Source organism: Delphinapterus leucas, chromosome 16, assembly GCF_059928025.1.
Source record: "Delphinapterus leucas isolate spDelLeu-1000000601 "Yukka" chromosome 16, BTC_Dleu_Yukka2, whole genome shotgun sequence".
In the NCBI taxonomy this organism is placed as follows: Eukaryota; Metazoa; Chordata; class Mammalia; order Artiodactyla; family Monodontidae; genus Delphinapterus; species Delphinapterus leucas.
The window spans coordinates 10,000,001-10,027,836 of record NC_143144.1 but is presented as its reverse complement, the minus strand read 5'-3'; the positions used below and the strand labels follow the sequence as shown (position 1 = coordinate 10,027,836).

General features: G+C 40.5%; 1 protein-coding gene across 6 annotated transcripts in view; it reads left to right on the top strand.

The window, feature by feature from the left end:
• The first annotated feature begins 2,350 nt into the window (after positions 1-2,350).
• Positions 2,351-27,836, top strand: part of ERO1B (endoplasmic reticulum oxidoreductase 1 beta) — an 84,797-nt gene continuing 59,311 nt past the window's right edge. For all 6 annotated transcript variants that reach the window (XR_016388034.1, XM_089897460.1, XM_089897459.1 and 3 more), the window contains exons 1-4: positions 2,351-2,644; positions 14,984-15,103; positions 22,140-22,223; positions 27,389-27,430. Coding sequence is in view for 5 of the 6 variants with exons in the window: in XM_089897460.1 (XP_089753586.1) it covers positions 2,543-2,644; positions 14,984-15,103; positions 22,140-22,223; positions 27,389-27,430 (348 nt within the window). In the remaining variant the exon portion in view is untranslated. The remainder of the gene's footprint in view (positions 2,645-14,983; positions 15,104-22,139; positions 22,224-27,388; positions 27,431-27,836) is intronic.

The following is a 27,836-nucleotide window of genomic DNA, read 5'->3' as shown; positions in this document are numbered from 1 at the left end:
ACTTTACTTCTGTTACAACTTCCAACCATAGCATTAGGGATGGAAAGGTTCAAACTGCGCATCCAAGAGAGGACCCAAGAGTAAAGATCTATTCAAGGACCTGAGATTTTATAACAAGTAAATTTATAATCCACTCTTTTTAACAACAACAAAAATTTCCCAGCATTTTTTTATAACATCATCCCAGGATGTATGTGTTATCAGTAACATAAAACGCTGAACAGAGACAAGGACTCTTGAGGAAAGTCCACTGGACTTGATAAGAGCAAAGCTTTAGCAGACTGATGGGGACAGAGTACGTTTATATGAGGGAAAGAAGGAAACGGGAGGATAGAAAATATAGGTTTGGCAAAGAAAAAAAGAGGAGGGATGGAAAAGTAGTTGGAAGAATCAAGTAAAAATTCTTTTTGTTTTTAAGCTAGGGATGAGCTAGACATGTTTGGAGGCAGGAGAAAGAGGTGCTGAAAAGGAATAGGACAGCAGGGCTGGCTTCTGGGCATGTGACCTGTGCTCAGAAGGGCACTGCCCTTGGCCTTAATGCTCTGCTCTCTTGAAATTCTTACTATTTTTTGAGCCAGGACCCTGCATTTTCATTTTGCACTATGAAAGTGCTTCATAAGATATATGTAGGCTGATTAATGCCCCCCAAAGGTGCCCACGCCCTAATCCCCAGATCCTGAAAGTATGTTACCCTATGTGGCGAAAAGGACTTAGCAGATGTGATTATGTTAAGGATTTTGAGTTGGGAAGATTATTTTTGATTATCTGGTGGGCCCAATGGAATCACAGGGATCTTTACAAGGGGGAGGCGGTAGAGTTAGGTTTAGAAAGAGAAGGCATGTGACAACAGAAGCAGAGGGAGTGAGTGACAACAGAAGCAGAGGGAGTGAAACGTGACAATATGATGCACGGTCATGAGCTAAGGAATGCCTGGCCTCTAGAAGCTGGAAAAGGCAAGAAAACATATTGTCCCCTAGAGAAAGCCTCTAGAAAGAATGTAGCTCTGCTGATCCAGTTTGGACTCCTGACCTCCAGAACTGTAAGATGATACATTTGTTTTAAGCCACTAAATCTGTGGTAATTTGTTATACAAACGGTGGGAAACTAATACACACTGCATAAATGTAAGGTGATGTATTTTATTAGTTTACTAGAAATCAAGAATATTAATAAAGCTAACAGCAGCTGTCATTTATTGAACATTCCTTTTTTTTTTTTTTCCGGTACACGGGCCTCTCACTGTTGTGGCCTCTCCCGTTGCGGAGCACAGGCTCCGGACGCGCAGGCTCAGCGGCCATGGCTCACAGGCCCAGCCACTCCGCGGCATGTGGGATCTTCCCGGACCAGGGCACGAACCCATGTCCCCTGTAGCGGCAGGCGGACTCTCAACCACTGCGCCACCAGGGAGGCCCTGAACATTTCTTTTATACTAGGCACCATACTAAGCCCTTTACGTTTATAATCTTATGCAATGCTAGAACAATGTTTCAGGTGGGTATTAGTGTGTTTACTTTATAGACGGACAAACTGAGGCTCAGAGAGGTTAAGTAACTTGTCTAAAGCCACATAACAAACTAGGATGTTTTAGAGGTGGGAGCTGAACCCAGTTATCACTCCAAAATTTTCTGTGTGTTCATCCCCATTCCCAGATTTTATTATGAACTTGGGTTACGTCCCATCCTTTGTGTTTGTAATTATGTAGTTATGTATGTAATTATGTATATAATTATGTTTGTACGTGTCAGCATAGGAGTGGGAGCTGGACGAGGCAGAGGACGACATCCACGTCTGGGGCGTATAAGATGAAGGAGGAGCCGAAGCCATCTCCACAAGTCGCAGGTGGCTCATCCAGGCACCCGCGGTAGATGTGAGGCTACAGAAAAGTGGGTGAGACAAAGAAAGCGCCCGACACTTAAAGTCCAGGAGCCCTCGTTTCTCATTTGCGTAGATCCTGGAGCCTCGCGGCCGTGCGGTGTCAGGGGGCAAAGACCCAGGGTGGGGCCCCTTCGCTCCCTTTCCAGGAGCAACTGCCAAGGGAAGGGGCGCAGCGGGTGGCCGGCCGCAAAGGAGGACGCTCCCTCCCACCCGCACCGCCCGCACAGCCTCTTGTTTTGGAGGCCCGCGTGGTCCCCAGTCATTGGCCGCCTTGCAGTCCGAAGCCCCGGGGAGGCGGAGCGGTCTCCGCAGTTGTAGTTCCCGGGTTCCCCTGCCGCCGGCCCCGCCTTCCGGCCTGAGGCGCCCTCCCGGCCGCGCGGGACCACAACTCCCAAAAGGCCTCGCGGTCGGAGGGGGTGGGGCCGGCGCAGGGGAGGCCGGGGGCGGGGCCGCCTGGGGGATGAGGTCGGGGGCACTCGACTCACCAGCCTCGCTCACAGCTGCCAGGCGCCAGGCAGAGCGTCCCCTACCTCCCGACGGGCGTGCAGACCTCTGACCCTGGAGTCTCTCGGCCGCCGGGAGTCGTCCCCTTGGGTCGTCGCCCGGGCCGCCCGCCGTTCTCCGGCCCCGAGGGGCCCGGCCGGCCGCGGCGAGGGGAGAGGTCAGCATGAGCCGGGGGGTCGGGCGGGCCGGCGCAGGGCAGGGGGCGGCGGCCGCGTTGCAGCTGCTGGTCACCCTGAGCTTCCTCCCGAGCGTCGTCGAGGCCCAGGTGAGCCCGAGTGATGGCGGTGCGGGGACCCCCGGCCGAAAGCCGGCGGCTGCAGCGGCGGCGACCGGGCCGCGGCTGAGGCGCGGGAGGGCCGGAGCCGGAGCCCGCCGTGGTTTCTGGCGAGCGGAAAAGATGGGGGGGGCGGGGAGTGGGGCTGAAACCGTGATCGTTGAGCCCAGGAAGCGCCTGCGAGCCGCTCGCGGCGTACGGGGCTGGCGACCCTCCTGGGGTGATGGCAGGAGAATGAGGAAGATGGTGACGGTCCCCGGAGGTGTTTTCGTTTCTGTCTTTCTGATGTTTAAGCGGCTGAGAGTGTGGCGGGAGATGGGACGGGAATGAAAACCTCCGCGTCTGTTTTGGGAAGAGAGCACGCAGAGAAATGGGGAAGCCCTCCCCGCGGCGAGCTCAGGGGGTCGGCGGGCAGGTGGAGAGGAGGTGACAGACCCCGCGGGCCTGCAACAGCCGTGTGGATCGCGAGGGGGACGAGACTTAACTTCCTCGACTTTCGGACTAGAGAACCCCTCGCATCTTCCCTCGCTCAGGACCGCCGTATTTTTACCCAGCTTGTACTCGGTCTGCTAAGTGGCGTCGCCGGAGGTCTGTGTCTGATCTTGGCTCCATCAGCAGTGAGGTGCTGGCTGGTAAATTAGGGTTTGGGGGTTGTCTTTGTGAGGCGTATCTTAAGGAAGGGTTCTCGATATGCTGGAAATCAGAGCGTTAGCTTCCCGCAGCCCTTTGCCTTAAGAAAGGTGTTTGCTTCTTTTTCATACAGGAGAATTTGAGTAGACGTCTGCCAGGTGCTCTCTTGCCTGCACCTGCTCCAAAGTGGCAAAACTGCTAAAAGCAAAAAACACAAAAGGTGTCTCAGGTGGCCCGATAATGAGGGAGACGTCGATTGAAGCAATTAATGCTGATTGTTAAGTAAAATTGAAGATAACTGAGGGTAACCGTGTAAACATGTTTTTCTCATTTTTTATTCAGACAGTGTCATAGTGTTATGGTGTTCTGAATCCCGAATGCCCGAATATTCAGTTTCTGTCCGTTTGAAGTTTTTTTTTAAGATTTTTTTTTTTTTGGATGTGGACCATTTTTTAAGTCTTTATTGAATTTCTTACAATGTTGCTTCTGTTTTATGTTTTGGTTTTTCGGCTGCGAGGCGTGTGGGATCTTAGCTCCCCGACCAGGGATCAAACCCGCACCCCCTGCACTGGAAGGTGAGGTCTTAACCACTGGACCTCCAGGGAAGTCCCTGAATATTTTTTAAATGAATGATTTGACAAAAATAAAAGGGGCAGACTTTTGGTTTGGGTGGGGAGGGGGGATGTTAAAAATGCAGATTCTCTGGGTCCATTACCAGATGTTCTGATTTAAGGGATCTGGATGTGAACCAGGAATCAGCATTTTAAACCAGCCTTGCAAGTAACTAATGCAGTTACCCTTGTAACTATCTTTTAACCCCACTTGGAAACACTGAAATAGATAGTGGCAATCTGGGCATATCTACCAGACTTACGAAAAGTATATTTTCCGAATTGTCTTTGGCAAAATTATTTTCTAGTTATTAGTGGGTCGTTTCTTTTTGAGTAGAATTTACATTTAGCTATTTTTTAAAATTTTGATTTCTCATTTTCTCTTTATATAGCATATATTAATTGTATACTTTATTACCAATGTAGAAGCTTTGTTTTAGGTTCCTATCACTAATTATGTGTATTAATGCTTTATAATTCCATGTGTACTTTAAGTTTTATTATATCCAAGTGAATATATGTAATTTAAGTTTCATTATGTCCAAATGAATATATATAGTTCAATAGTTAAAGATTTGCACATATTCAAGGTAGCATTGTACCAAACAGTCCTCAAAAATGAATATATATGTTTTTTGTTTCCAGTGGTACTTTCTAATATAGTGTTGGATCATATTTTAGATAGTACTTTAATCTGTAACATGTTTAAATATACATTATCTCATTTTATTTGACATATCTGTGGGCCGATTGAGGTAAATGACGTTAAGAGAGCTTACATGATAAATATCACACTTGTTAAGTAAGTGAACAAGATTAGACTGGAGCCCCAGTAGGCTTCTTTCTGGTTTATACAGTGCATCTCAGCGTGCTTGCTTCTTTGCGGTATAGAAATAGAGCAGAGGGAGACCCAGGAAAATAAAAAGATGGAACCAAGCCAGTTCTTTCTTTTCTCTTTCATACACTAAATTGGAAGAAAAACGGTAAAGAATAAAGGGAAGAATTAGATTTTTTAAAAAGTACTTCTATTCAGAAGAACTTAGTTAAGGAGATGAATATTTTGAATATTATCTCCTTACATTAAAAGCATAAAATTATTTTTAAGCACACGAAATGATAGGCATTTGTACACCACATACTCCATGTTTTATAAATGAAATGCAAATATGCTTTGTATTATGGCAAAACATAGGAACTAAAAACATAGTGCATACAAGTGATATAACAAGTTAATCTTCCTGTAAAGAAATAACTTCAGTCAGATATATTTTTAAATTTTTTAAAATGCATTTCTGAGGTGGCAGGAAATCAAGGAATACATAAAGCCGCCCCGCACCCCCCCCCCAGGATGGAAAGCCAGAACCTTGAGACTCAAACAGTGCTGCTTCAGTCCCATTACCTTGAGGACTTCCCCCGAACTCTGAACACCTTGAGCCTTCTGCTTTAACAACTGCATGGAGTGGAGTGAACAAATAAAGTGTGTGCCTGCCCAAAGAGAGGGAAATAAAAGGAGGCCCCACCATAAAGATTGGGCTCCACAGAGCTACATCTTCAATACAAGGGTAAATGAGAAATGAAACCCACCACAAGTAAGGGGAAAGTGAAGAAACTTGCTAGGGGAAGGGAAAAAAAAACTGCCTTGAGAATTTGTAACCATGAACCAGCCCTTATACAGGGCAAATTCATGCCACCTGTACTGGGAAAAGCTTTAAGTGGGAAATTTAATTTGTAGCAGCCTCAGGTTGGTACGCTCCCAGTTTACTGGTAAAAGCAAATATCCAAATATACTGGGATTTATTTACAACCCAGGCCCTAAAGAATTCTTGAAGATAAAGTGTCAGGAAGAATAAGCTAATAGTCAAAACACACAAAGGCACCATGAATGACATATTAGAAATATAGATTATAGAAATAGACCTATAATGACCTTAGATTTTGAAAATATCAGATATAATTTAAAATCACTGTTTAATGTGTTTAAATAAAAAGCCTTGAAAGTATGAAAAAGAACAAGAAATTTTAAAGAATTACCCAAAAGATTAAAACATAATGAAATAGAAGTTCTAGAAATGAAATTAAGAAATCAATGGATGGATTAAATAGCTGATTATACCTAGCAGAAAAAAATGATTATTGAATCAGACATCCATTTAATGTACTTTTCTTTCTACTTGACCCTCCAACACCTCCTTTTCCATCACTTTTAGCTTCATATTTCACTAACAAAGTTGGAGTAATCAGAATGATCCACATCTGTCCACCTACTAGTCTCTGACACACATAATTTGACTTCCTGTAGATTACCATGGATGAACTGTTTGTGCTCTTTTCAAAGGTCAATCCCTCTTACTTGTGTTTTAGTCCCATTCTTTCTAATTGAAGGACATGGCTTGAGCAAATCTTCCCTTTCTCTCCTGGATCATTGATTTTTCCTGCTCTAATGGACTGTTACTGTCATCATAGAACATGCTGTTAATTCTACTATTTTAAATTTCTCTCTTGAGCCACCCATCTCTTCTGACTCTGCTCAGTTTTTCTTTTCCCCTCTATAGAAAAACTCCTCAAAAGAGTTACCTTTATCTTTCCTCTTCTGATCATTCAGCCCATTCCAGCCTGACCTTTGGCTCTACCACTTCTTTAAAACTGCTCTTGTCAAGGTCACTAATGTCTTCCTTGCTGCTAAAGCCAGTAGTTTAAAAAGCTAAGGTTTAAAAACTATCCGCAGGGTTTCCCTGGTGGCACAGTGGTTGGGAGTCCGCCTGCTGATGCAGGGGACGCGGGTTTGTGCCCCGGTCCGGGAGGAGCCCACATGCCGTGGAGCGGCTGGGCCCGTGAGCCATGGCCGCTGAGCCTGTGTGTCTGGAGCCTGTGTTCCGCAATGGGAGAGGCCACCGCCCAAAAAAAAAACCAAAAACAATCGGCAGACTTTTTCACAGCTCACCACTCACTGTCCTTGAAATATGTTTCTTGGTTTTTTTTTCTTTTTTTGGTTTCCAGGATAGTATACTTTTCTGATTTTTTTCCCTGTCTTTCTGCAGGCCAGTCTTTCTTAGAATCCTTTGCTTGTTCCTCCTCTGTCCCTAACCGCTAATGTTGAACCTCAGGGTTCAAATCTTGTAGTCTTTCTTTTCTCCACCTTTGTCATCTCATTTAGTCTCTTGATTTTATTTTATTTTATTATTATTTTTTTTTTGCGGTACACGGGCCTCTCACTGTTGTGGCCTCTCCCGCTGCGGAGCACAGGCTCCGGACGCGCAGGCTCAGCGGCCACGGCTCACGGGCCCAGCCACTCCGCGGCATGTGGGATCCTCCCGGACCGGGGCACGAACCCGTGTCCCCTGCATCGGCAGGCGGACTCTCAGCCACTGCGCCACCAGGGAAGCCCTAGTCTCTTGATTTTAAATACCATCTATATAACTGACTTTCAGAATCTCCAGACTAGGATTCTCAGCTCTAGATCCATACATCCAACTACCTTTTCAACCTCTCCACTTGGATAATTAATAGGTATCACGAACTTGATGTATCAGGAACCAAATTCCTGATTTTTTTTTCCCCCTCAAATCTGTTCTTCCTACAGTCTACTCCCCCTTAAACCTATGCTGCAGCCAAGCTGACTTCCCAGCTGTTCCTCAAACACGGCAAATGTGTTCTTGCATTGAGACTCTTGGACTAGCAGTTTCCTCTGCCGAGCTAACACTCTTCTCATATATTCATGTGGTTCACTCGCTCACTTTCTTAGGTTTCTGCTAAAGCGTCACCTTATCTGCCATGTCCACTTACCTAAATTGTCGCCTTCCCTGACCATACAATATAAAAGAGAAACCCTTCATCCTTGCCTTGTACTCCATGTTCCTTTTAGGCTTTGCTTAAAGCTCTTCCAGTGGCTTCCTGCCTCACTCAGTGTTGTGCACGGTACAAAAACATACTTGCTCTTTATCCCCTATTCCTGGCACGAAGCTCCTAAAAGCCTTGGAATTTCCTGAGAAATAGGGGTGCTCCTTTCAGTCGTAGCTGAGTTTATGCTAATGAGGTGACTTAGTGGGAACCCTAGAGAGCTTCAGGATGAGCCTGGTGCAGAAAGGCCAAGTGCTTAGAGGACTGGAACTTTCGGCCCTACCCACTGATCTCCAGGTTCGGGCAAGGGGTGCTGTAGATTGAGCTCTGTAAAAACTCATAGAACAGTGAGATTCGATGAGCTCCCAGGTTGATGAACGCATAGACTTGCTGGAAGAGCAGTGCAGAGGCACAGAACTTCTGCACGCTGCCCCCTCCCCCCATACGCCAATCAGTACCTTGCCCTGTGCATCTCTTCCGTTTGGCTGTTTCTGAGTTGTACCCTTTGCAGTAAACCAGTAAACATAAGTAAAGTGTTTTCCTGAGTTCTGTAGGCCATTCTAGCAAATTATCAAACCTGAGAAGGAAGTTGTGGGAACCCCTCTCTATAGCCGGTCTGTCAGTTACAGGTGGCTTGGGGCTGGCATCTTAAGTCGGGGCAGTCCTGTGTGTCTACACCCTTAATCTTTGGGGTCTGCTGTAATTCCATGTGATATCAGAATTGAATTGGGCACCCAGTTAATGTTGGAGAGGTGGAGAATTGGTTGGTGTGAGAAAACACCAGACTCAGAAAAGCCACAATCTTAATAAAGGTCCTCTAATTCTCCTTTTACCTACTATGTAGTCCTCCTTATTGTTTCTCTGAGCCCTTGGGCAAGCTTACTGCCTCAGGGCCTTCGCATTTAGTATTCCCACTGCCTGGAATGCTTCTTCTTCTCCCAGCCCCCCTCACCACCACCCCCCCACCAAAAAAGCATTGGTTTGCTCCTTCCCCTCTTAAGTTTTGCTGAAATTTCAGTTGGACCTTCTATAATTATCCTTGTTTAAAAATTTAGCAGCCCCGATTCTGTAACACCTGTCTCAGTTCTCTAGTTTTCCTCCATATCACTTTATTACTATCTGACAGACTCTATACTTTGGTCATTCATTTGTTTTTCTCTTCTATGAGAATTCTCTTTCTTCTAATATTACATTCCCAGTAATTAGAACAGTGCAGGGCTTATGTTAAGCTCTCAATAAATATGTTGGATAAATGAATAAATGAATGGAAGAGAAGTGCAAGTAAGTTATTCAGAATGAACCCCAGAAAGGTAACAGGATGGTAGATGTTTAAGAGAGCTTAAGAGATGTGAAGAATAGAGTAAGAAGGTCTGATATGATAACTGGAGTTCCAGAAGGTTAAAACAGAATAGGGAAAAAGCAGTATTTTTACTGCATGTCAATATGAAAAAGACAACCCAATAGAAAAATGAACAAAAGCTATAAACAGACATTTTACACAAGAATAGAAATGTTTTATAAAACATTAGAACTTTGTACCTCATTAGTGCAAAAAAAAAATCAGAGACCCTTTCATGCTTACTAGATTGGCAAAAATGGAAACAGATTAATATAAAATACTGGTGAGGATATGATTCAACAATAACTCCCATCCGCTGTTGGTAGGGTTGTAAACTGGTACAACTGTTTTGGAAATAAGCCTGTCATTCCCTAGTAAAACTGAACATGTACTTCTAGTAATTCTACTCCTAAGCATATAACCTGGAGGAAGTCTTACACACACGTATATATCAGGAGATATGTACAAAAATGTTCGTATGACATTGTTTAGCTGATTCTGGAAATAACCTAAATATGAATTGTATTAGTTTCCTATTGCTGCTGTAACAAATTTACAAACTTGGTGGCTTAATATAACACAAAGTTATCATCTTATAGTTCTATGCCCAGAAGTCTGAAAATTGGTCTTAAAGGTGTGATAAAGGTGTGAACAAGGCTTCTTTCTCCCTTTCTCTAGGGGAGAACTGTTCCTTGCCTTTTCCAGGCTTCTAAAAGCTGCTGTGTTCCTTGGCTTGTCGCCTCTTCCTCCATCTTCAAAGCCAGCAGTGTAGAATCTTCCAATCTTCCTCTGACACACCTGTCTCCCTCTTGTAAAGAACTTTGTATTGGTTCCACCTGAATAATCCAGTGTAATCTCACCGTCTTAAATTCCTTAACTTAATCACGTCTGCTAAGTCCCTTTTAACATAGTCACAGGTTTCAGAAATTAGAGCATGGACATCTTTGGGGGGCCATCTCTCTGCTTACCGTATATAATAGATCAACAATAGAACAAATAAATTGTGATATTTTCAGATAATGTAACATTTACAGCAGTGAAAATAAATGAGCTACTATAAAATTCATCATCTTGGATAAATGCCAAAGTAAAATGTTAGCAAAAGAAGCACATCACAGAAGAAGTCACACATTAGATTACATTCATGTTAAAGTTCAAAAACAGGAAAGAATAACCTAAGTACATTGTTTAGGGATACATATGTGATGAAATTATAAAGAAAAGAAATAAACGAAAGTAAAATTTTTACCTCTAAGAGGAGGGAGATGGATATAATTAAAAAGGGACTTCAAAGATACTGGTGGTATTCCATTTCTATTTATTTATAAATTTTATTTAGATATGATTGACATAATACTGTATCAATGTTAGATGTACAACATAATGATTTGGTATCTCTATATATTGTGAAATGATCACCAGAATAAGTCTAGTTAAAACCCATCACCATACATTATTAGAATTTTTTTTTCTTGTGATAAAAACTTTTAAGATTTACTTTGTTAGGAAGTTTCAAATATATAATACAGTCTTATTAACTGTAGTCACTGTGCTGTACATTACATCCCCCTGACTTTATAGCTGGAAGCTAATACTTTTTAACCCCCTTCCCACATTTCCCTGAACCTCCTACCCCAGCGCCTCTGACAGCACTAATCTGTTCTCTGTATGCATACGCTTAGATTTCTTTTTGGTTTTTGTTGTTGTTGTGTTTTGTTTAGACTCCACGTGTAAGTGAGACTGTATGGTATTTATCTTTCTCTCCCTTAGTTCAGTAAGCATTATGTCCTCAAGTTCCATCCATGTTGCAAATGGCCAGGTTTTATTCATTTTCATGACTAGATATATTGTGTATATATACTACATTTTCTTTATTCATCCATCAATGGATACTTGGATCGCTTCTGTACTTGGTTATTGTAAATAATGCTGCAGTGAACGTGGAGCTACATATATCTTTTCAAGTTAGTATATTTGTTTTCTTCAGTTAAATACCAAGAAGTGAAATTGTTGGATCTTTTGGTAGTTCTATTTTTAATTTTTTTCTGGGCCCTCCATACGGTTCTCCACGGTGGCTGCACCAATTTACATTCCCACCAACAGTGCCCAAGGGTTTTCTTTTCTCCACATCCTCACCAACACTTGTTACTTCTTGTCTTTTTGATAATAGCCATGCTGACAGGTGTGGTTTTGATTTTCATTTCCCTGATGATTGGTGATACTGAGCACCTTTTCGTGTACCTGTTGGCCATCCATATGTCTTCTTTGGAAAAAAGTCTATTCAGATTTTCTGCTCATATTTTAATCAGATTATTCTTTGCTGTTAAGTTGTGTGAGTTCTTTATATATTTTGGATATTAACCCCTTACTGCATATGATTTGCAAATATTTTCTTCCATTCCATAGGTTGTCTTTTCATTTTGTTAGTGGTTTTGCTTTGCTGTGCAGAAGCTTTTTTTTTTGTTTTGAAGTTTTTTCTTTTTTTTAATTAATTAATTTATTTATTTTTGGCTGTGTTGGGTCTTCGTTTCTGTGCGAGGGCTTTCTCTAGTTGTGGCAAGTGGGGGCCACTCTTCATCGCGGCGCACGGGCCTCTCACTATCGCGGCCTCTCTTGTTGCGGAGCACAGGCTCCAGACGCGCAGGCTCAGTAGTTGTGGCTCACGGGCCTAGTTGCTCCGCGGCATGTGGGATCTTCCTGGACCAGGGCTTGAACCCTTGTCTCCTGCATTGGCAGGCAGATTTTTAACCACTGTGCCACCAGGGAAGCCCTGTGCAGAAGCTTTTTAGTTTGATGTAGTCCCACTAGTTTGTTTTTTACTTTTGTTGCCTTTGCTTTTGGTGTCAAATCCAAAAAATCATCACCAAGACTGATGTCAAGGAGCTTAACACTTGTGTTTTCTTCTAGCAGTTTTAGGGTATCAGGTCTTATGTTCAAATCTTTGATCCACTTGAGTTAATTTTTGTGTATGCTATAAGATAATGGTCCACTTTTCATTCTTGTGCATGTGGCTGTATGTCTGGTTTTCCCAACACTGTTTATTGCAAAGACTATCCTTTCCCCATTGTGTATTCTTGGCTCTGTTGTCATAAATTAATTGTATATTTATGAGTTTCTTTCTGGGCTTTTTATTCTGTTTTGTTGGTCTGTGTGTTTTTGTTTTTCTAGGTTTGTAATATAGTTTGAAATTGGGGCATATGATGCCTCCAGCTTTGTTTTTTCTCAAGATTGCTTTGGCTGTTCTGGGTCTTTTATGATTCCACACAAATTTTTAGGACTCTTCTATTTCTGTGAAAAATGCTGTTGGAATTTTGATAGGGATTGTATTGAACCTTTATACTGCTTTGAGTACTATGGACATTTTAACACTATTCTTCTGATCCATGAGTATGGAATAGCCTTCCATTTATTGTGTCTTCTTTAATATTTTCCATAATAAATTATAGTTTCTAGGTCTTAAACCTCTTGGTTAAATTTTTTCCTAGGTGTTATTTTATTCTTTTTGTTGCAATGGTAAATGAATTGTTTCTTAATTTCTTTCTGATAGTTTGTTATTAGTGTATGGAAGCACTACACATGATTTTTGTGTATTGATTTTGTATCCTGGAACTTGTTTATTAGTTCTAACAGTGTTTAGTCTAAAATTCTTTAGGATTTTCTGTGTATAATATCATGTCATCTACAAATAGTGAAAATTTTACTTCTTCCTCTCCAACTTGGGTGCCTTTTATTTCTTCTTCCTGTCTAATTTCTATTTTTTAAAATTTGGTTATATACAGTGTTTGTCTTAGTAGTAGCCTTTAACAGTTGGAAATAAGTTCACGGTAATTTTGTATGCCTTACTTCAGCCCCTACGCAATTAAAATTTTTAAAAATACTGTGGTTTACTAACTAAAAGTTAACAATTTAAGAAGAATTTGTAAGAATGAGCAGTCAGTGGGTAAAATATTTTTAAAGCCTAGAAAGATTTTTGGTGTGTATTTTGTTTCCTCTTTTCCCCACTTTTATTATTTAGGGGCCTAGAATTTGAAGTTTTGTAAGCAGTAAGCTCAGAGCAATGGAATGAAATTTGGTGGAGTTAGTGACAGGATCTTAGTTAAGTGGGATAGCAAAGCATAGTAGAACTTCTGAGCCACAATTATTGATAATGATTCTTTTTCTTTATCTCAAGATAATATAGCTCTAACTCTTTATGTTGTAGGGAGTTTGGTGACACATTTATACTCCTAGGGAAAAAGCGTGAGACAGAAACAACTGGGAAGTTTCCATTTTTTGATCGTTCTTTGCGTATATTCCTCTTGTGGATCACATGAATAACCTTTAACAGGCTGAGTCCCATTTTTTTTAAATTTTAATTTTAATTGAGATAATTGTAGGTTCCATGCAGTTGTGAGAAATAATACGTAAAAATGTCATTTACCCTTTATCTAGTTTTTTCCAATGGTAACATTTTGTAAACATATAGTATAATATTATAAATAGGACATAGACATTGATACAATCATGTGTATCTGTTTTACTTGTTTCATTTGTGTACCTATGGATTAGTTCTGTACTCTTTTATCACATGTATAGGTTTGTGTGTCCACCACCAGTCAAGATACTGAAAAATTTCATCACTGCAAGGATCCTTTCTGTTGCCCTTTTATAACCACACCTACCTCCTTCCTACCTTACTCCCCCCATCAAGCTCCCATCCCCTTCTCCAGTCCCTAAGCGCTGGCAACCAGTAAGCTGTTCTCCATTTCTAAACTTTTGTCATTTCAAAAATGTTCTATCGGGCTTCCCTGATGGCTCAGTGGTTAAGAATCTTCCTGCCAATGCAGGGGACATCTATTCAAGCCCTGGTCTGGGAAGATCCCACATGCCACGGAGCAATTAAGCCCGTGCACCACAACTACTGAGCCTGCGCTCTAGAGCCCACGAGCCACAACTCCTGAGCCTGCGTGCCTAGAGCCCATGCTCCACAACGAGAGAAGCCACCGCAATGAGAAGCCTGTGCACCGCAACGAAGAGTAGCCCCCTCTCAATGCAACTAGAGGAAGCCCGTGCATGGCAACGAAGACACAACATGGCCAAAAATAAAATAAATAAAATCAAATAAAGTTATTAAAATGTTACATGAATGAAATCATATGGTATGTAACCTTTTGGGATTGGCGCTTTTTCACTCAGCTTAATTCCATAAAGATTCATCCAAGTTGTGCATATTAATGAGTCCCGTTTTTAAATTTAGCTGAAGAATGTTTTATGGAATTTTTAGACTCAGCTCACTTTGTAAATATCAATTTCTCTTCGATTAATGTATACTTTGAGTAGTGGATAAAAGCATAGATTTTAAAGTGCAATAGACTTGTGACTTAAGTCTCATGTCTACTTTGGAAAAATTATTTTAACCTTGCTAAGCCTTAATATCCTTACATGTAAAATGAGGATAATAATACCATTTCTTAGGGTATTTAAAGAATAAATGAGTTAACATATGTAGTGGTCTTAGCATCATGCCTGTCACGTAAGTGTTCCATAAATGACAGTCTAAAAGAAAGAGTTACTACAGCAATATTATTACAGCCTGTGATTTCTAGGTTAATCTTGGAAGAAGTTGCCTTAGCATTCCAATGACTATTTGGATTTTATATATGTTTAGTCAAGGGAGAAAGCATTCAATAGCTTTCTTTTTGACCGCTGAACAAAATGTTTAGTTCTTCAGAATGGGTATATCTAATCCTTCTATTGCTTTTTATTTAATTGACCATTGTAAAAAAGTGACTGATTTAAATGTTATATATCTTAATCAGCAAATACTAACTAAGTTGAATGCATAATTTAGCTTTTTATGTAATAGTACAGATTTGTTAAGATTGAAACATCAGTAGTTTACATCTTTTCAATTATATACATGTTTCCCCCTAGGTCACCGGTGTCCTGGATGACTGCTTGTGTGATGTTGATAGCATCGATAACTTCAACACCTTCAAAATCTTCCCCAAAATAAAAAAGCTGCAAGAACGAGACTATTTCCGTTATTACAAGGTATGGTTATAATTTCAGGTTCCGTTGGTACTAAAGATTTTTATATAGCTCTCTGCAGGTGCGACTCTTGCGACTTTTTTGGAGACCCATTTCTACTCAGCACCCTGTGTGTATCCTTTATCATTGGAATGTATTAAGTATTGCAGTGAAAACCTATTAGTCTTTTTGAACCCTAAGAATCTGAACTCCCTTCTTATGTTTGGGGAATTTCTCATTGTTCAATTTGGGTTTTGAGGCAGAGACTCCTTCCTCTAAAGAAGTTGAAAATGCCCAGGACTTATTTTATCAGTCTCCCTTGTAACTTAGGTTCTGTTATCTAGACACACCTACCCAGGCTCTGAGTTGTGCTGTTGGCGTTGTCGTGTGCTGTCGTTGTTAGTGGTACACGGTTCCACAGCAGCATTTGTTGGGTAGCTCACTGTGACAGGTGGCAAAGCAGCCTGAGGATAGAAGCAGAACACCATCCATAGTAAGACTGCAGAATTGGTTCTTAAGTCTAACAATAGTCCACGCTGGACCGTTTCAGAATAACCAATGGTAGTTTAAAGGCAGTAGCAATAACACAAATTCAAAAGAACAGTGGTTTAAAAGCTGCTGTTGTGTTCTTGCTCTCAGTATTTGGTTGGGTTTATAATTTCTTTGATTTTCATTTTTAGTTTATCTTAAAAAGTAAGCATGATTTCCTTTTTTATCCTGTTACTGTACAGGTTATCTTAGTCCTTTAAATATATTTCATACATTTATTTATGTATTTATTTTTGGCCGCGTTGGGTCTTCGTTGCTGTGTGCGGGCTTTCTCTAGTTGCTGTGAGCAGGGGCTACTCTTCGTTGCGGTGCACAGGCTTCTTATTGCGGTGGCTTCTCTGCGGAGCATGGACTCTAGGCGCAGGGCTTCACTAGTTGTGGCACTTGGGCTCAGTAGTTGTGGCTTGCGGGCTCAGTAGTTGTGGCTCACGGGCTCTAGAGCGCAGGCTCAGTAGTTGTGGCGCATGGGCTTAGTTGCTCCTCGGCATGTGGGATCTTCCCAGGTCAGGGATCAAATCCATGTCCCCTGCATTGGCAGGTGGATTCTTAGCCACTGTGCCACCAGGGAAGTCCCCAGTCCTTTAAATATTTTTGAAGGTTAAAAAATAAAACTTCCCAAATAATGTAAGTTGTGCAGAAAGATAACAAAGTCAAGACCTAAAGATTTGGGAACCCATCCCCTTTTCCCATCAGCCCCAAGAATATACAAAAAAGTGAATGTTTCTCCTCTATACAAAATCCTTTAGGAATACAGTTGCCATAAACTTACTTCAAAAAGAAATCTATACCTAAGCAAACTATTGTCTAACATTCTAGACATTTTACATACAAACAACACAGGTTCCAGTAGCTTCTTCAGATTCCCACTCCTATGTCTATAAGTCTGTCTGCATTTGTAACTGCTTTCTCTTGCTTCCTTTCTGCTGCTAGGCTTAACCATATGAAATTGTTGCTTTTAGAGATCAGAATGGTTGAATGTTGCCAGTTTCATATGGTTCAGTCTAATACAGAGAAGGAAGTGTTCCTTCTATCAAAGACCATCCCTTCACAGAACGTCCAGATCACATATCCACTCAATATGTCATGGCCCTCACTCTTTCACACTTACCTTTTGGGATTATATCTTCTGTTTCTGTATCCCCATAGATCTGGTCAATAGTAGGCACTCAAATATTTGAATAAATGAATGAATATCTCATTGAATCTTTATACTGAAATCCTGTTAGGTCAACATTATCCACATTTTCCAGAGAGTAAACAATGGTTTAGGTATCCTAAGGTAGGGTACTTTTGTTGGCTTACAAACGAAAGAGAAGTTTTATTAAGAAAAGGTGTGGAGCAGCTCACAAAATTGAAAGATAAGCTGAAGAAGCATATTTCAGAAAAGACAGAAATTATAACAGGAACTAATGGCCATTCTCTTTATGATACTGCCAAAATTTTGGATCAGATTAACCATTTTCCCATATTTTAATATTACACAAGAGTCAGATTTCTGGGAGAGAGGGTCTAAATTGGTCTAGGCAGGGTCATATAACCCCACCACTTGACCAAAGGACAATTTGGTTAATAGTCCTATTTGCATTTGCATATTGTTTCTCCAAGAGAAATTAGGGGATGTTACAGAAGGAGGAAAAATGGAAGTTGAGTAGGCAAAAATAACAATGTGGTCATTGGCTAGCCAATATACAATTCATCGTCATACATGCAATTTAAAAAATGTTCCAACCAACATAATGAAATTACTGTGTATGTAACCGGAATATATTCGTACCCTTTCCCAAAGGAGGGTAATGCAATGATCTAGTTAATCCAGTTATCTTCAAGTCTAGGATATGTGGGTGCTATCTACTCTTCTTGTAGTTCTGTCAACCTGTGAATTCAAAAAAAAAGGAAATTTGATGTGGAGTACATTAGTGGTGGAAGAGGAAAGATAAGAGAAGAGGTTAATTTTAAACACACATACATGCTTATGATTCAGCAAGCAAGGAAATACAGGTAGAAGTAACAGTCTACCTCTATCAACCGGTCACTTGGCTGCTGTAGCTTGTATTTATATTTTTTCTCTTCTACTATCCGTTACATTCCTTTATTTGCCAAGTATTTATCGAATAATTACTCTGTAGCAGAGTGTATTCTAGGTGCTGTGGATACAATAGTGAATAAAACAAAGCCTCTCACCTTATGAAACTTTTTATATGATTAGGGAGACAGACAATAAACAAGGAAACAATAAAATAGCATTTACTTTATAATCATAGGAAATTACATGGAGAAAAATAAAATTGGAGTTAGAGGATAATGGGAATGGAGAAGGTAGGTAGCCCTATTTTAAAGAAGGTGGTCAGGAAAGGAAGACATTCCTGCTGTGCCATTTGAGCAAAGACCTACCTAATGTGAAAGAGTCACCCGTGACAATCTGGAGAAAGAACATTCCAGGGAAGGGGAGTTGAACTGCAGGTATAAAGGCGCAGAGTGTTTGAAGACCAGTATAGCTGGAGGAAAGTGAATGAGAGGGAGAGTTGGAGAGGTAGGTAGGGGCCAGATTAAAAAAAAAAAAAAAAAGAATTCCCTGGTGGTCCAGTGGTTTGGACTCCACGCTGTCCCTGCCAAGGGCTGGGTTTGATCCCTGGTCGGGGAACTAAGATCCCACAAGCCACTTGGGGTGGCCAAAAACAAACAAACAAGAAAACCCCTATGCTTTCATCTAAGCAGTTAAATCAAAATTTGAGAATTAAACAATGACTTAATAAGGCCCTGTAGTTTTTGGGGTTTTTTTAAACCACAGTAAGGCTTTTGGATCCAAAGTGTGATAAGAAGCTATTGGAGGAATTTGGACAAAAGAGACTGTATGGGTGTGAGGCAGGAAACAGAGAAAGCACTTCTGAGGCTATTGCAGTAGTCCAGCTGAAAGATGATACGGATTTGGAATAGGCTGGTAGAGTTGGAAAAGGTGAAAATGATCGAATTAGTGCCATATATGAAAGGTAACACAGCAAGCTCTTCTGATGGATTGAATGTAAGGTGTGAGGGTAAAAGTGAACTCAAAGATGATGCCTAAGTTTTGAGCATGTTACCAAAAGTAAAATATATATATCATGGCCAAGTGGATTTCATTCCAAGAATGTAAAGATGAGGCTTTTAGGTCTTCAATAAGATTCAGTACACATTCCTGATTTTTTAAAACGTTGACCAAGTAAGAATGACGGATACTTCCTTAACATGATAATTTCAACCCTAACATCAGCACTGCCAGGACCTTACTTCTGGGGAAACACTAGAGCAATTCTCCCTTAGGTCAGGAACCATGAGGAGGGGGTACCTACTATCTCCTTTACTGTTGGACCAAATTGGCCAGTATAGTCAAACAAGAAAAAGCAACTAGAAGCATAAAAATTTTAAAAGAATAAATAAAGCTATCTCCGTTTATAAATGACAAAGTAGACCTAGAAAACTCTAAATTATTAAATGAACACAATAAAAAATGCATTAAGATAGCAGGTTATAAATTTAATATTGAAAAATCAATATCTGCATAAATATAAACAATAACAAGTTAGAAGAGATAATGGAGAAGAAATCCCCATTTCCATTAGCAAAAAAAAGATATATAGGAATAAATGTATCAAGAAATGTGCAAAATCTAAAGGAAGAACGCTCATAAACACTCCTGAAAGACATAAAACTAGGCTCGAACAAATGGACAGACGTCTTTCGTAGCATAAAGATGTTAATTCTCCCCCAAGTTAATATATAAATTTAATGTGAACCCAATAAAAATACATGTAGTTTTTTCTGGAGCCGGACAAGTTGTCACAGGTTAAGTTCCCTGGGAAGCTGACTCTGAGACAGTGATTAGTGTCCAAGAGGTTAATTAGGGACAACTCCTGGAACCAACAACATAGGGAAGGAAAAGGAAGGGAGGACATCAGGACTGGGCAAAGGGAGAAGTAAAGCTGTGATGCAGCCTCAGAGAAACCTCAGGTGACCCTTTGGGGGGGTAGTTCTTAAGATGGGATAACCCCCCAGAGCTGTCCCTACTTCAGGGGGATGTCTAGGCCTTTATATCCTTACGCCAGTCATCCTTACGCCAGTAGTTCTTAAGATGGGATAACCCTCCAGAGCTGTCCCTACTTCAGGGGGATGTCTAGGCCTTTATATCCTTACGCCAGTCATTGAATGAAGGGCATTGTAGGAAGGGGTGGTGCCACCTTGGGCAAAGTGGCTCTCTTTGGCTGCAGTGTTTCCAGGGCTGGGGTTGAGCCTTTCCTTCCTGAAGGGTGACCTGAGTAGTGTGTTGCAGCGTCTATCACAACCCACTCCTTAACACTGTGTATTAGTTATCTATTGCTACGTAACAAATTAGCCTAAAATTTAGCAACCTAAGCAAACCGAGAAGGTGGCATTTGAGGAAGACCTAAAAGGGAATGAGAAAGCAAGCCATGTGGATATGTGGAGAACATTCTAGGCAGAGGGAACAGCAAGAGCAAAGGCCCTGAGACCATGGTGTGCCTCATGTATTTGAGGAACAACAGAAGGGGCAGGAAACTAGGGAACCAGCCCACGGAAGGGGTTCTCAGCCATTGAATTGGATTTTGAACTGAGCTGATTTTCAGAGGTATCGTATGTGGGGTGACAAAGAGAAGAGTCAAGGATGATGCCATAATTTTGGCCTGAAGAACTAGAATAATGGAGTTTCTGTTTACTGAGATGACAAGAATTACTAGAGGGTAGAGCACGGTTTGGGAGGTGATAATAAGTTTGAGGTGCCTGTGTGTGTCCTGTGGAGATGCCAGGGAGGAGGTGGATTTACAAGCCAGGAGCTCAGGGGAACCTGCAATTCCCAAGCGTGCCAGGCGATCTTAAGCTTCTTTGCCTTTAGACATCCGGATCCCTGTGCCTAGAAATCTCTTCCTCTAGGAAACTTCTAGTCATACCCATTTTACGTGCTACCAAGGAGGCCTTCCTGAGACCCTGCAGGCACAGTTGACCACTCTCTCCTCATGTTGCCAGTCTCTACCTCTTTTTGCCTCTTCCTTGTAATGTGCTTATTCTTTACTTCACCTAGCATGTATTTACTGAGGTGTCTATTATGTGTGCTAGGCACTGCGATAAAATAATCAGGCAAAATGCCCATCCTTACAGTCAGGGGTGCAGACAATAAATAATATTCAAGTAGTGATAAGTGCTATAAAAGCATGTGAAACAGCATGTGGGGTGCGTATCGAGCACTACTTGAGAGAGTCTGGTCAGAAAGGTCTCTCTGCTGAGGTGATATTTGAGAGAGCCCTGGAGGAGGTGAGGGGATTGAGCCATAAAAGACCTGGAGGAGCCACCAGCACAGGCACAGAGAACAGCCACCGTAAAGCCCTGAGACAGGAAGGAGGTGATGTGTCTCCAGCAAGGCCATTGTGTCTGGAGGACTTTGGGAGGAGATAGGTCAGACAGGTGGACCAGGCGATGGAGTGCCTGTGGATTTACTCTAAAGGTGAGAGGAAGCCACGGGATGGTTTTGAGCAGGGATTGGTATGCTCTGAGTTGGTTCAAAGAGATGATTATGGCTACTGTGTAGAGAATAGATGGTGGTAGGAGTAGGGAGACTCGCAGTAGTCAGGGCAGGGGCAGGTGGTGACAGAAGAGGTGGTGAGAAGTGAGTAATCAATTGATTGCAGGGGATAAAAAAGGGAGGAAACAGGAATAAAACTTTTATTTTTGGCTTGGGCAACGCATGTGGATGTCCTATTGAATTACCGTCTTGCTGTTAGGTTTAGAATATGAAAATCCAGAGTTTGTAGCGTGGTAAACTGTCCAGCATGATCTTGCCTATCTCTACCCTCATTCCCTGTCACCCTCCGCCTTCCCCACTAAAAGTCAGCTAAACTAAGTCAGCGCCTTGTCACCTTTCCGCATACACGCTTCCACCAGCTAAAACACTACCTCCTCAGAGACCTGCATCCACCAGCCCCGTTATTTTCCATCACAGAACTCTGATTTTCCTTTGTAGCACTTGCAACAATTTGTAATTAAATGAACATGCAAATATATAATCTCTGTTCCCTCCAGAAAACTGTAACTTGCAGGGGAAAAGCGCTTTTTCTGCCTCTTTTTCCCCTAGAGCTTACACAGTGCCTGATGCATAGTGGGTGCTCAGGGCACATCTGTTAAGTGAGTGGGTGCCTGGGAGAACTCAGTCAGTGAGGTGATGGTAAGGGGCTAGGAGACATTAGAGTGTCCCGAAATGCTGTCCAGGCTCTGCAGATGAGCAGTGTGCCTGGACTTTATTCCTTTTTGAAGTGTCAGAGGACTAATAGCAGTCATTTATTTTAAAAAATAAGTATTATACCTGGGATGTCTGAAAAACTTCAGTCATTTTAACTTCTGAGCTATATAGATGCCTCAGGATAGGATGCTTTTCCTTCACCACTGGGTCCCTGGAGCCCAGCACAGTGATACTTAGCAGTGCAGGACTGTGACACACCCTGACTAATGCTCATTCATTCTTTCTCTCAAGGTCAACCTGAAGCGACCGTGTCCTTTCTGGGCAGAAGATGGCCATTGTTCAATAAAAGACTGTCATGTAGAGCCTTGTCCAGAGGTAAAATCAAATTTTTAAAAATTGAGAGAAGAAATGCTTTCTCTTAGACTTTTAGATAAGCACGAACTATGCATTTTAGGCTAATGTCAAAGCATTTGGACTTGTCATCAAGTTCATATGGTCTCAGCTCTCTTCTTTTTAACCAGATTACAGAAGATTTATTCTGTACTTGCCACCAAAATGGGTTTGTAGACAGTCTTGTATGCAGTGGTGTTGGTGACTGGATGTGGAAACATAGTCTGATTCTAAAATGGAGGCCTGTTCTAGGACTGGATCTGCAGTTGGCTCTTATTTCATGCTTCACTGAATCTGCATCTTGTTTCATGGGCAAAGAAGATGCTACTGCACCTTAAGTTACAAATTTAGAGTGGGAAATAGAGTGCAAAAACTTGGGAAATTCAAGGCTTGGAGTTAGATCTTCCATTGGTCTTGTTACATTGGGTGGGGGGGAAAGGGCTGTACTTGTTAGTAAGGGAAAGCTACATTTTAGACTTCGTTTTTTGACATCTAGCATAATTAATTATATCCCTCTTCAACTGTAATTAGTTATTTCCATTTTACTTTTTGCTTTTCTCACCTAACCAGTAAGTCTAGTTTTTTTGCCTTTAAAAACAGGAAAAAAAACATCTGAACCAATATTGTTTCTAAACGGAAAATTTTTAAAAAAATTATTTACGTTTTCCTTTAAGAATAAAATGTTTTAACTTTTTAGTTTGAAATAATTTGAGACATACAGAAAAGTTGAAAGAGTAGTACAAACGATTCCCATATACTTTTTAATCCAGATTCCCCAAATGTTAATGTTTATCAAGTTTGTTTTATTATTCCCTCTATATGTATATATTATTATTTTTTGAACCATTTAGGTATGTAACCAACATGATGATCTTTTACCCCTAAATACTCCAGTGTGTATTTCTTTAGAAACAAGATTATTAACCACAGCATAATTAGCAAAATCAGGAAATTAACATTTCTGCAATACCAAAGTCTACTCTGTAGACCTTAAGCACCCATTGCCAGTTGACTTAATGAGGTGTTTTCAGAGCAGCAGTAGCAGCAACAAACCTTCTGATCCAGAATCGTGCCTTGCATTTGGATGTCACATCTCTTTAGTCTTCTTTTAATCTGGAAGAGTCCCTCAGTATTTCTTTGTCTTTCGTTGTCTTGACTTTAATGAACTCCCTCCCGCCCTTCCTTCCTTTTTTCCTCCCTCCCTTCCTTAAAATACACCAGTTATTTTGTAGAATCCCCCTTATTTGGGGTTTTCCTGGTCTTTCCTAATTATTAGATTAAGGTCATGCACTTTGGGCAGGTACACCATAGAAGTGATGTGTCCTTCTCAGTGCCATATCAGGAGGCACGTGATGTCGTCTTGATCATGTGGTTATGGTGGTGTTTGCCATATTTCTTCATGGTAAAGTGGGAAAATTTTTTGAGACTATGAACTATGAAAATATCTCATTTTTTATCATATTTTTGCCATCATAAGTTTTAGCATCCATTGATGATTCTTGCGTGAATTAATTATATGATAGTTGTCAAATAGTGATTTTCTGATTCCATTTCTTCTACATTTATTAGTTGGCATTCTACTGCAAGTGAGAGCTTTTTCTTTATTTATTTTATGTTTATGTCAATATATATCGTTACCATCATGTTTTTTTATAACAGCTTTATTGAGACATACTTCACATACCATAAAATTCACTCATTCTAAAGTGCACAATTCAGTGTTTTAGTACATTACAGAATTGTGCAACCATCACCACTATCTAGTTGTAATGCATTTTCATCACCCCAAAAAAGAAACCCCTGCCCATTAGCAGTCACCCTGTTTCCTACTCCCTCCTCCTGCTGGAAACCACTAATCCACTCTCTGTCTCTACGAATTTGCCTATTATGGACACTTCATGTAAATAAAATCATACAATATATGGTCATTTGTGACTGACTTCTTTTGCTTCGCATAATGTTTTGAAGGTCCATCCATGTTGTAGCATGTATCAGTACTTCATTCTATTGCTAAATAATATTCCATTTATGGATATACCTCATCTTGTTTATTCATCAGTTGATGGACATTTGGGTTGTTTCTACTTTTTGGCTACTATGAATAATGAATAAATATCCAGGCACAAATATTTGTGTGGACATATGTTTTCAATTCTCAAGTATACTTTGGAGTGAAATTGCTAGATCATATAGTAACTTTAACTCTTGAGGAACTGCCAAACTCTTACCATTGTGCTGTACAATTTTACATTGCCTCTAGCAATGTATGTATCATGGTTCCAGTTTCTCTACATACTTGTCAACACTTAACACTGTCTTGTCTTTTATTTTAGCCATGCTTACAAATGGCATCTCATTTTGGTTTTGATTTGCATTTCCCTGATATCAAGCATCTTTTCAGGTGCTTATTGGCCATTTGTATATATTTGTCAGAAAAATGTCTATCCAAATCCTTTGCCCATTTTTGAATTGAGTTGCCTTTTTATCGCTCAGTTGTGAGAGTTACTTGGTTTTGCACAATATGTGTTTCTAAGTTTTTTTTTTTTTTTTTGCGGTACGTGGGCCTCTCACTGTTGTGGCCTCTTCCGTTGCGGAGCACAGGCTCTGGACGCGCAGGCTCAGCGGCCATGGCTCACGGGCCCATCCGCTCCGCGGCATGTGGGATCTTCCCGGACCGGGGCACGAACCCGTGTCCCCTGCATCGGCAGGCGGACTCTCAACTACTGCACCACCAGGGAAGCCCCTCTAAGTTGTTTTTATGTTAAAATAATCATTTATTGTCTACAGTGGATTATCCTCTGTAGTCTTAAATTTCTAATAAGAATAAATGAAGGTGTTTATTTGCATGTAAATCCCCAACATAAGAAATCTAACATAAGTATTTAAAAATTTCTGTCTATTCCCTTCCCAGTGTCGTTCTCTTTCCTTTCCTTCCAGAGATGAAAACTATCCCTTTATGTTGGTTCTTTCAACTAATGTGAGGATATTTGTATTTCTCTCTCTGGGGAAAATTCAGTAGGCGTTTCATATTGAACCCAAACTTGTCATGATACAGAGTTACAATTTGCATTCTGTAACTTGAAGTCTAATTTAATCGTGAGGCTCACTTAATTTTGTAATTTGCAGATTGCTTCATATTGTTAGTGGTAACAACTAGGTTTATTTCATGTTTGATTTTAGTTATTAACTTTACATTTATCATTACTTTTTAAAAAATATTTATTTACTTGGCTGCGTCGGGTCTTAGTTGGGGCATGCAGGCTCAGTAACTGTGGCTTGCAGGCTCTAGAGTGCAGGCTGCGTAGCTGTGGCGTGCAGGCTTAGTTGCCCTGTAGCATGTGGGATCTTAGTTCCCCAACCAGGGATCGAACCGGCATCCCCTGCATTGCAAGGCAGATTCTTAACTATTGGACCGCCAGGAAAGTCCCCTATCATTACTTTTAATAATTCTTTTTTGTGATTTTTATGTTATTCATGATGATCATCTGTGGTGCCTATCCCCATATTTCTCAATAGCCTGTATTAAGATTTGCTTAAGTCAGGTTACTGCATTCAGCATCAAACCTTTTAGAAAGCTGCTAGTACTTTAGTTTTAGCATATTATACTTGTTAGAGGACAACAGTAATGAGGGGGCATTTTAATAAGTATTCCATATTTTAAGTTCAGGGTCTGATAACTATAACTGCTACATTTGACTTGAGTTTTATACTTTTCTCTCTTCTACCTTCTGTTAGTGGTGCTAGAAAACACTGAGATGATAAAATATTGGCAGCAAGTAACGTTTTAGCTATATGATATTGGGGGGAAATTTCTTATCAATTATTTACATTCTTCAGCCTGACAGAAAAATATTTATTCTGAATATTTGACTAAACTTTATCTATGAAACATGAAAAAGTTTTAATGGGTAATTTGCAATTAATTTGATAGCCCATAGATTCAAATGTTGGAAATCATTTCCCTGGGTTGATCAGAGGATCAACCTGGGATTGCCTCTTTCAGATATGATTTTTGCTCGATTGTGTTTGATAAACCAGCTGTAATAATTCATAGATTTATTTAAGCCTGAAACTAATTATTGGTTTTACAGAAAAGAAAGACCTACGTGAAGTTCTTACGTTGGTAAACCCTAGATTACCTAGATTGGTAAGCCCTAGGTTAATCATATGAGCCAAGGAAACTTTTTTTTTAAATCTTATTGACGTGTGGCTGATCTACAATGTTGTTAATTTCTGCTGCACAGCAAAGTGACTCAGTTATACGTATATATACTTTTTCATATTCTTTTCCATTTTGTTTATTTTATTTTATTTTCTATTTGTTTTTGTGGTACGCGGGCCTCTCCCTGCTGTGGCCTCTCCCGTTGTGGAGCACAGGCTCCGGACGCGCAGGCTCAGTGGCCATGGCTCATGGGCCCAGCCGCTCCGCGGTTTGTGGGATCTTCCCAGACCGGGGCACAAACCCGTGTCCCCTGCATTGGCAGGCGGACTCTCAACCACTGCGCCACCAGGGAAGCCCCCATTTCGTTTTTTCACAGGATATTGAATATACTTCCCTGTGCTGTACAGTAGGACCTTGTTGTTTATCCATCCTATATATAATCATTTGCATCTGCTAATCCCAAACTCCCAGTCCATCCCTCCCCCACCCCCCCTTCCCCTTGGCAACCACAGGTCTGGCAAAGAACTTAATCTTGCTTTCTAGTATTAACTCAAAAGTATGTAAATTTCAGATGTCAACTTAGAGCAGAAATTTAAATTAAGCATAATATATTTCAAATAATTTTTAATTTTTAAAAAGTTGTTTCTGTGGAAAGAAAATTTATGGAAAAAGTGATTTCGCTAGGTTTTTTTTTAAACCTAAAAATTATGTAACCTATTAATTACTGCATTGAGAGTTATTAGAGCTGATTTTGACACTCTTTGTTTCAGTTTTCTATACTGTGATTTACAAGTCTGTAAATTGGGATAGTTGTTTACCTTTCACCTCAGGAGGTAGTATGAAAACAGAATTTGAATGAATGTATATTTTCTCCTCATGGACTAAAATAAAATAGCCTTTGAATTAGAACAGTGGCATTAATAATTCATGAAGAAATCTCAAAAAATGAAAATATCATTTTCTAAATTGTTTTTGTTCTTCTTTTAAGAGTAAAATTCCAGTTGGAATTAAAGCTGGGAGTTCTAATAAGGTGAGTCACTTTTCTTCATTAAATATTTCTGCTTTACAGAGTGAAACTTGCCCCTTACTGCTTGTTGTAGTTGCTGAAGAGAACCATGATGTGGTTAGTTAGGAATGGACACATTTTAGTCTGAGAATCCCAAATCCTTAATTTTGTAGCAAGCAGTGAGGTGTAGTGTATTCTTTACAATTAAACTATATAGCTTCTTTTGAAATACTTTAGTTGTTTTTAGAACTTCTAGAATAACTATAAAGTACTGTAGTCAGTGTCAGTTTACCTAATCAACAGGCATTTTGTCAGGCATGTATTTTTATTCTTCTGTTTCAGCTGTTTTCAACTATTTCGGTCATATTCAGGATTATATTGTATAAGAGTAAACAATTATCAAGATATTTTGAGCATAGTACTTTTCAAT